The 10018-nt window shown below is 42.2% G+C and overlaps 1 protein-coding gene across 3 annotated transcripts; it reads right to left on the minus strand.

The window, feature by feature from the left end:
* Positions 1–315: 315 nt before the first annotated feature.
* Positions 316–10002, minus strand: LOC114692303 (protein Mis18-beta-like). Of its 3 annotated transcripts, XR_005091387.1 has the most exons (7): positions 9656–10002; positions 9391–9457; positions 7304–7426; positions 5635–5716; positions 5102–5206; positions 2344–2470; positions 316–2054 (listed from the first exon to the last, which is right to left on the minus strand). XR_005091387.1 is itself a non-coding variant. In XM_028867977.2 (6 exons), the coding sequence occupies exons 1-5, from the start codon at positions 9957–9959 to the stop codon at positions 5111–5113; spliced, it is 672 nt and encodes a 223-aa protein (XP_028723810.1). In that variant the 5' UTR covers positions 9960–10002; the 3' UTR covers positions 316–2054; positions 5102–5110. The 3 variants fall into 3 exon arrangements, 2 of the variants coding, with proteins under 2 accessions (XP_028723810.1, XP_028723811.1); XM_028867977.2 differs by lacking the exon at positions 2344–2470; XM_028867978.2 differs by lacking the exons at positions 316–2054; positions 2344–2470 and having other exon boundaries at positions 5182–5258.
* Positions 10003–10018: the final 16 nt, after the last annotated feature.

Here is a 10018-nt window from a genome sequence, read left to right on the forward strand (position 1 = left end):
ATTTATTATGTGTACAGAAGAGGGTGCCAGATCTCATTACAGATGGTTGTGAGCCACCATGTGGGTGCTGGGAATTGAACTCAGGACCTCTGGAAGAGCAGTCGGTGCTCTTAACCTCTGAGCCATCTCTCCAGCCCTGCTTGCTCTTGACCTATGGTTGACTTTATATAGTCCTGTTTACAATATTCAAGCAGAAAGCTCTTGGATTAAAGGTGTGTGCGAGGGTTAAGCCACACCGCAACTAGAAACAGGTTTTTTTTCCAGTAAATAACACAATCACAGGATCCAGTGTGATCAAACATCCTGCAACAGTTATTTGTCTTTAAAAGCTTTTATTAGCATATATTAATTATATACAATGGATTTTGACATTTTCATACTGTATTTGGATCACATTCACATCCTCTTCCCCCTCCCAAACAGTTCCCTTTTTCCCATAGCTCCTCCTCTGCTTTCGTGTCTTTATTTATTTTTGGAGGGGCGGAGGTGACCCAATGAGCTTCATTAGGGTTATTTAAAAGAGCATGGGCACCTAACCAGTGTCTATACGACAACGGAATAAATATCTTTTTCTGCCTCATCAACCATCAATTGTACAAACCCTCGGAATGAAGGGCCCTCCTTCATGAGCTCTATCCCTTGTGTGACAGTGTGGGAACATTTTAAAGTGTATGTGGACAAATGCAGATGTTACCAGCTCAATCACTTGATGTCTCATGATACAATTAAGAGACTGAAATATAAGAGCTAATAATGCTCCTTTAGCTAACAAGAGACAGATTTTCCTCTAGTCCAGGCTTGCCTTCTGCCTCCACCTCAGACATGATAGCACTCCAGGTGTGCACCCACCACTATACGCATGGCAACAGTTTTCACTGAGCACTTCCATATGCTACAAACATTCTTTATTACATTAGATCTTCTATTGGGTGCTTATGTGTATTTTCTTCCAAGTTAGATATAAAATAGACACAAAACATTGATTTGTTTAAGGGGAATAGAAGTCTTCACTGGTGAGAGCTCTGCTGTATCTGTCCACATTACAAACACGGCGTTCCTCCAGTCACTCTACACTTGAGCAACGTGACTTTCACAACACGTTTATTACAAATAATGTGTGCCAGTAACCCACCCCCTTTTTGGGGGGTCTTTTTTGCTATTTTGTCTCCCTCACCGCCTCACCCAGAGCTGAGGACTGAACCCAGGGCCTTACTCTTGCTAGGCAAGCGCTCTACTACTGAGCTAAATTCCCAAACCGTATTACAGATGATGTGACTGACTATGAGCCTTTTGTGCACACACTGGCACACATCTGCTACATGCTTAGTACAGGTGACTAGGGATTAAGTCGCTGCTCTGTAGTAGCCATTATGTCTTTAGTTCCCACAAGCAATGCTAAACCGGCCTTCAGCTGTGCCAGGGTGTTACTCGTACAAGTAGCTTACAGGAATTCTTTCTCCTCATCTTTACATCATGTTTTGATTTTCACCAATTTGATGTTATTTTCTGGTTGTCAGTAGTGAAGTTGGGTACCACTTTTCAAGCTTTACACTTTTCTGTAATGTGGGAGCCTCTGCAGGATGCAAAGTAAGTACTCTACCTGAGTCTTATCCCTCGGCCCAGTGCCTTCTCTAAAATGCTTGCACAAGTATTCTGCCAGTTTTTAAGTGGTTGTTTTTTCTGATATATAGCAGTTGGTCTATAGCTTCTGTATTATGGCCGTTCGTTGCTTATGTGTGACATTTTCTGCTGTGGCTCAGTTTTTCACTCTATGTTGTCTTAGTTGAAATTCTGTATTTTAAAGTACTGTCATCTTCATCAAACAATTAATGCTTATCTTAAGAAACTTTCTTCTGTGAGATAATGAAGATTTTCTTCAGGGTTCTGCTTAAAAGCTTTCTATTTTCACGTTTAACATGTAGATCTTTACACTGCCTGGACTGATTTCATAGGACAACATTCAGTTTTTTTCTTCATCCAGGGGGGTAACCAGTTGTTCCAGTATTCTTTAATTCATTTGATCCTCACCATAGGTGTGGTTACTATTTTTATCCCTATTGTACGCAGAAACAAAACAGACTTTAATTCTTCAAGTCATGACTAATAATAATTAATAAGCAGAAATCAGTTTAAATCAAAAAGGTTTCTCTTTCTTTCTTTCTTTCTTTTGTTGTTGTTTTTTGAGACAGGTTTCTTTGTGTAACAGTTTTGGCTGTCGTGGAATTCTCTTTGTTGACCAGGCTGACCTCACTGAGATCCCCTGCCTCTGCCTCCCAGTGCTGGGATTCAAGGGGTACACCACCACTGCCTGGCTAAAAGTATTTCTAAAATCTGTTTTCTTACCAGCATATTATGTTGTGCCTCTCAAAAATGGAAGTGGGCACCAGGGAGATGGCTCAGCAGGTAGAGGCATTCGCCACTAAGTCTCTGAGGCCACATGTGAGCTCTGATAAACATGTGCCCCACACAACTGTAATGAAAAAAGAAAAAAAAAAAAAAAAACAACTTAATTTAGAAATAAAAAGGGAGAGGCAGCAAGCTAGCTGATCAGGTAAAGGAGTTGAGCTACCAGCCAGAGGGCCTGAGTTTTATCTTCAGGACTCATAAAGCAGGACAGAGCTGACTGCTGCTGCTTGTGCTCTGACCTCCTTTTTTAAAAAAGTGAGCATATATTTCATGGGGAAAATACATTTCTTGGACACACACATAAATATTCATATAAATACACACATATGCTTCCTAGTTTAATCTGAGTCAGGCTCAAGCACTTAATTTCCTATACAAACTCTGATCCAAAATGGCAAATCCAGAAATTAAGAAAAATAGTTATTAGCTGGGCGGTGGTGACACATGCCTTTAGTCCCAGCACTCATGAGGCAGAGCTAGGCGGATCTCTGTGAGTTCGAGGCCAGCCTGGGCTACAGAGCGAGTTCCAGGACAGGCTCTAAAGCGAACACAGAAACCAAAAAGTAGTAGAAGAAAAATAGTTATTACATCAGAAATAACTGGGGCTGGAGAGTTGGCTCAGCAGTTAGGAGCTCTGACTGTTCTTCCAGAGGATCAGGGTTCAATTCCTAGCACCCACAACTGTCTATAACTCCAAGATCTGACACCCTCACATAGACATACATACATTCAGGCAAAACACCAATGCACATAAAATAAAAAAATAAAAAGAAATTTAGTAAGTGGTAGGGCTTCCACCTACCCTGTTTGAGGCCCCAGCAACCTACACACAATGACATAACAGTTTTTAAGCTTTTATAAAGGAAGTATGTTAATTTTAAGGTAAATATACTTACATGTGTTTTAAAAATCCACAGTTGAGCAGTGTATCTCACTAGGCACTCAGGAGGCTGAGGCAGGAGAATTGCTACAGTGGAAGCCAGTATAGGCTACACAGTAAGATCCTGTCTCAAAAATGATTCAATGTATTATTAATTTATTAGGTTCCATTCTGTGGGGCTGAAGAGATGGCTCAGGAGTTAACAGCATTTACTGCTATTGCAGAGAACTGGGGTTTGGTTTCCAACACCCATAACTGACTTAACTCTAGTTTCAGGGGATCTGACAGCCTCTGCAGGCCCAACAGGCTTGTGGTGCACATCTTTAATCTCAGAATCTTGGAGACAAAAGCAGGTAGATCTCTGTGTTCAAGACTAGCCTGGGCCAAATAACATGTTTCAAAGTGGCCAGTATTACATAGTGAGACCCTGTCTAAAAGCAACAGAAAACACAAATTGTTTGTTATGCAATTTATTCATTGTTACTTCTTACATATCTTTGTTCGTGGTTTTTTTGTTTTTTTTTTTTTCCCCAAGACAGGGTTTCTCTGTGTAGCTTTTGTGCCTTTCCTGAAACTCACTTTGTAGCCCAGGCTGGCCTCGAACTCACAGAGATCTGCCTGCTTCTGCCTCCCAAGTGCTGGGATTAAAGGAATGCACCATCACTGCCCAGCATACATATATATTTTATATAAGCAAAAAATGATTTCTAAGAGCCAGGCATGGTAAGGTACGCCATTAATTCTATCGCTCGGGAAACAGAGAGAGGTGAATCTCTATAAATTCAAGAATACCCTGATCAACATGGCAAGTTCCAAGACAGCCAAAGCTACATCCAGAGACCCTCTCTCAAAACAAACCAAGGCTGAGCAGTGGTGGTGGTGGTACACACCTTTAGTTTCAGCACTTGGGAGGCAGAGGCAGGTGGACCTCTGTGAGTTTGAGGCCAGCCTGGTCTACAGATCGAGATTCAGGACAGGCTCCAAAGCTACACAGAGAAACCCTGTTTTGGAAAAAACAAACAAACAAACAAACAAACAAAACAACAACAATTATTTGGGGCATGTAGGGATTTTGGAACAAGTTCTCATCAAGCTTAGGTTGACCTCAATTCAAACTGGAGCCAAGGATAATCTTGAACTTCTGATCTCCGTGCCTGTATTTCAAGTGCAGGAATTACAGTCATGTGTCACCACATCTGGCAGTCCTCTCATTCTTAGTGGTATTTAAAAAATAAAAGACCAATCAGGTGTGGCGGTGCACCCCTTCAATCCCAGCACTCTGGAGGCAGAGGCAGGTGGATCTCTGTGAGTTCCAGGACAGCTAGAGGTGCACATTGTGACCATGTCTCAAAACAGAAACAAACAACAACAAAGAGAAAAGACCGGATCACTGGGGCCTAGAAAGATGGGTCAGCTGCTAAGAGTACTTCCCATTTATGCAGAGTTTGGCCCTCAGCACCCATGCTAGGCAGCTAACAACTGCCTACAACTCCAGCTCCAGTGAATCCCACTCTCTCTTCTGGCCTCCATGAGCACCAGCACACATGTGCCATGGACACACAAACACACAGATTTTTTGGGGGGGCTTGGGGAGTTTCGAGACAGGGTTTCTCTGTGTAGTTTTGGAGCCTGTCCTAGACTAGCTCTGTAGACCAGGCTGGCCTCGAACTCATAGAAATCCACCTGCCTCTGCCTCCCGAGTGCTGGGATTACAGGCGTGCGCCACCGCCTCCCGGCCACAGAAAGATCTTTAAAAAAGAAAGAAATGACAAACGGTCCTGTTGTTGAAGATGGGAGAAAGTTCTATACTCATACCTTGTTTCTTCACTTTTCTTGATTAGATTGATCAGGAGTCACTTCCTTCAGAATCTCTATCAGTGAATTTAAACGATCATGCATTACCATTATCTTCTCTTTCAGCTGGGAAGAGACATAGATTGAGGATTCTTACACTCCTCACTCAACCCTCAATCTGTTGGTTATGATGTTACCAGATTTAAAAAAAAAAAAAAAAAACAAAAAAACTATTTAAAAAAAAAAAACACAACACACACATACATTTAAAAATTGCCTATCAGCTGGGCGGTGGTGTCGCACGCCTTTAATCCTAGGTCTACAGAGCGAGATCCAGGAAAGGCACAAAGATAAACAGAGAAACCCTGTCTCGAAAAACCAAAAAAAAAAAAAAAAAAAAGCCTATATCAAGGGAAAGGATAAAGCTGAGTTCTAGGACAACCTGGTCTCTGTAGTTAAAATGAGGGCCAAGTCACAGTTACAAAGTAAAATCCTGTCTCTAAAAAGAAAACAAAAAAGTTGTATATATTAAGTAACTACACAACCAAGTTTACCTCTGCAATCTTTTCTGGTAGAGGCACATTGTGAATATCCATCTCAGATGCATTTACTATGGTCTTTGTTTTTAAGAGATAACTAAAGAGAAAACATATAGAGAAAGTATTAGTACCATTACCAATGAATCAAAGCCTGTCTCAATGGCTTCAAGGATCATGGTGTATTTCATTGGAAAAACAAATTCTCAATTAAAACCACAAACTCTCCTCATCCTTCCCCATTCTCAGAGACAAAACTATCTCTCAGGAAAACTGAAAACAAATCCAGAATCAAATGATTAACTCCCATGGATGAAAAATTCACTAAAGGCTGGGCATGATGGTGTGTGGTATGATAGTGTGCGCTGTGATCCCATCACTTGGGAGACAGGAAGGTGGGTGCTGGGATCTGAACTCTGGTACTCTGATAGACCTATAAGTAATTTTAACCTCTGAGCCGTTTCTCCAGCCCTTTCAGTTTCTTAAAACACCTAAGTCAAGTGTTCCATTAGTTAGGAAGATGATGAAATATCCAGTGAAATCTATGGGAAAAAGTAAATGCGACCACAGGCATTACTATACTCTATTCTTCATTTCATTGATCTTTTTCATCAGGTAAGATTTTCTCTGTATCTGGAGAAAAGTGCAGAAAATAGTTACTCCAAGTGTGGAGTATTCACTTTTCAAGTTCAGCACCAGTATCATCTAAAAATGACTCTAGGTCCCCGCAGTTAATATTATCACCTTGGCAGATCTGGGATGGCAAAGGAGACAAGCCTCTAAGAAGCACTATCTAGATTAGCTTAATTGAGGTGCAAAGGCCCCCTCTACATGTGAGTAGCACCATTCCATGGGCTAGAGTACTGGACTAAAAATAAAAATGAGAAAGCAAGGGCTGGAGAGATGGTCCAGTGTGGTTAAGAACACTGGCTGCTCTTCCAGAGGGCCTGGGTTCAATTCCCAGCACCCACATGGCAGCCCACAACTGTGCGTAACTCCAGTTACACCCTCACATATATATACATACATAGAAAACACAAATGCACATAAAAAATAAAAATAAATCACTTAAAAAAGAATGAGAGAGAAAAAGCTGAGCATTAGCACCAATCTCTGCTTCCTGACACAATACGACCAGCCACCTCCTCCATGGCTTCCCACCATGATGGGCTGCGCCCTCAGATATGAGCCACAGTAAGCCCTCCCTTGCGTAGGTCACTTCTGTCAGCTATGCTGTCCTGTCACTAGACAAGTAACCAATACAGCCTCATTCAAATTCCTGAGGGAGAAAAGCTGACTGGCTTCATTGGATCAGGAATAAATATACATGTATATTTCTTTCAGGCTGGGTACCATGTAGGCCAAGTCCTATCCACGAGAAGGGTATGAGGCACAGCAGTAAATGAAGTTATATACAACACTATTTCCAAAAAACATACCTTCCAGAATTTCCCTTAATGAAAGAATACTCTTAAATTACTCCATATGACTCTTAAGACATGGTACAATAAAGCATCTAAATAAAATAATCATGACATTTATCACAGGTTTGTATTTTGTCTTTACTTCAGATATGTGTTTAATAAATAGTGCCTGGCCTTTTGCATCTTCTTTGGTTATAAACACCTGGACTTTTCTAGAAAATTTTAAAAATCGTATTTGATGAATAATATCTCCCTCTACTCACCACACCATTTTGTCACAGGAAAGGCAGAAGTGACCTCTGAGGGCAGCCAGAGCAGCATGGGTGGAGTACAGATGGAAGCCAACAGGAACCCCACAGGAATTACAGACCAGAAGGTTGTATGTGCTGGTGGGAATGGAAAGAGCAGAATATAAAATAAGGAAAACCCAGAGAAGAAATAAATCTACCTCGGGCAGGAGGATCTGAAGTTCAAGTTCACCAGCTTCCAAGGCCAGCAGGGTTACAGAAGACTCTTGTCTCAAAGAAACAAAAACAAAGAACATAATTTATGAAAAACAATTATTCTACACTTCCTCAGATCACTTGTATAGTTCATGGCTCCCTACCTTATAAAAAAATTACTACTGTCCTTAAGATGTTTGGAGTTTTTCTGCTCCATGCTAAAGAGTTAGCATCATATAGCTTGCTGGGCCACTGGAGGACTTAAGGCCTTGACTTCTAATATATAAACAAATACAATTGTATCTCCATTTCATTATCTAGAACAAGGTCAATTAGATTTTAATTTCTAGTCATTATAATATTCTGTCAATCTGGAAGACAAGACATAATAGCAACAGGCAGTGAAGTGGAATAGATTTCCTCTACTCTTGCCTATTTTTTTTTTTTTTTTTTTTGGTTTTTCGAGACAGGGATTCTCTGCGTAGCTTTGCACCTTTCCTGGGACTCACTTGGTAGCCCAGGCTGGCCTCGAATTCACAGAGATCCACCTGGCTCTGCCTCCCGAGTGCTGGGATTAAAGGCGTGCGCCACCACCGCCCGGCTCTTGCCTATTTTCTTGAGTGCTGGGATTAAAGGAACCACCATCCTTGGCCAAAGCTTTAAGTATCAATACACTGTAATCCAATAAAACTTTCTTAATATCATATACAACATGAACTAATAATCAACTACTGAGTTCAAAGATTCTAAAAAAGGTATCTCAAGCCCTCAAGTGCACTAGTAAAAATGACCATTTACCTCACGAGAATACACACAAGCAGATGAGCACGGTGAGGATGCAGGGCTGGGGTGACAGCTACCCAGCTTGATGACCTGAGTTGATCCTCAGGAGATGCAGACAGGAGACTTGACTCCTGGAAGCTGTCCTCTCTCGCTCACATGTGCACCTTGCTATGTGAATGCCCACACCCACACTGAATAAACAGAATAAAACTATTTCTAGATTATAATGTGAAACAGAAATCGAACTCTATTCTTGTATGTACTTTTCTTGAAGTACTATAGATCAACTCTAGCACAGCACACAAGTTAGGCAAGCACTGTACTTCTGAGCTATAGCACATGTCCAAATATAGAATTAAAACTATTTATCGGGCTTCTTTTAAGAGGTTTGTTGCCGGGCGGTGGTGGCGCACGCCTTTAATCCCAGCACTCAGGAGGCAGAGCCAGGCGGATCTCTGTGAGTTCGAGGCCAGCCTGGGCTACCAAGTGAGTCCCAGGAAAGGCGCAAAGCTACACAGAGAAACCCTGTCTCGAAAAACCAAAAAAAAAAAAAAAGAGGTTTGTTGTAGGCTCCCATACTTGAGAACCCAGCAATTCGGAGGCAGAGGCAGAATTGTAAAGTCAAGACAAAATCGTTATTACTAAGAACAAAAATGATTTTGTTAAATTAAGATATTTTATGTAACTAACTGGGTGTTGGTGGCGCATGCCTTTAGTCCCAGCACTCAGGAGGCAGAGCCAGGCGGATCTCTGTGAGAGCCAGGACAGGACTACAGAGAAACCCTGTCTCAAAAAACCAAAATAAATAAATAAATAAATAAATAAATAAATAAATAAATAAATAAATAAATTTAAATGGTCCTAGTTATCTCACAGGATGATTTAAATAGTCCAAGTTATCTCCTCAGATATTAAAACCTACACCCAACCCTAAATTTCATTTCATTAATGCCTTGTTAAGATTCAAACTTATAAAATGTATATCATTGAAACATACTATATGGAAAGAATAAACTTAGGTCACAACAAATATAAAGTTTTCGTCTTGTTCACGACAATTAGGCACTCCTCAGTGTCATTAAATCAGGAACTACAGATCCACCTCAGGAATTCTCCACACGTACCTGCATCTGAGAGAACCTTCAATGCCAACCAGAAAGGGCTCTAACAAAACGACGTTGTTCGTGACTCCTGGAAGACAAACGGGTTTTGAACAAGAAAACCTCCCACGTTAAAAGTCAACAAAACGCGGGGGGGGGGGGGGCGCTCATCCAAAGACGCATGCTTAGCTCACGCGAGGTCCAGTTCCGGAAAACAAAACCACGGTTCCCTCACCTCTCCTCCTGCCCCGGCCCGCCTTTCTCAGACGCCAACCCTCGCCTCACTCACGGGAGAAAGCCACGGCCCCGAGAGACTTGGACAGATCCCAGGCGAGATGCACGGTGTCGGCGAGCACCGCGTGGCAATGCGCACAGTGGAACACGGCACACCTCTCTGGCTCCAACCACGCAGGAGGCTGCAGGTCGACCAGTGACGCCTCCACCTTAGTCTCGGAAGGGCCCAGAGGGGAGGACCCATCCACCACCTGAGTGTCCCACTCCATGGAGGTAGTGAAAGAAAACGGCGTGTCGCTGGAATCACTGCAAGACCGCGTCTGCAGTAGCGAGAGACGGCGCCGCGAGCGTGCCGCCATCTTTTTGAAGCTCGCGCCTCCGTTTTACGCACGCGCCAGGTCCCACCCAAATGAAGTTT

The sequence above is a fragment of the Peromyscus leucopus genome, chromosome 4, assembly GCF_004664715.2.
Source record: "Peromyscus leucopus breed LL Stock chromosome 4, UCI_PerLeu_2.1, whole genome shotgun sequence".
In the NCBI taxonomy this organism is placed as follows: Eukaryota; Metazoa; Chordata; class Mammalia; order Rodentia; family Cricetidae; genus Peromyscus; species Peromyscus leucopus.

Bases quoted from the DNA above. Each gene is read 5' to 3' on its own strand.
- LOC114692303 (XM_028867977.2), bottom strand. From the start codon at position 9,959: ATGGCGGCACGCTCGCGGCGCCGTCTCTCGCTACTGCAGACGCGGTCT. The intron at 7,427-9,390 runs GTACGTGTGGAG...CATTCCCACCAG, and splicing joins GAAGGTTCTCTCAGATGCAG to CACATACAACCTTCTGGTCT. The intron at 5,717-7,303 runs GTGAGTAGAGGG...TTTTCTCTTTAG, and splicing joins TCCTGTGACAAAATGGTGTG to TTATCTCTTAAAAACAAAGA.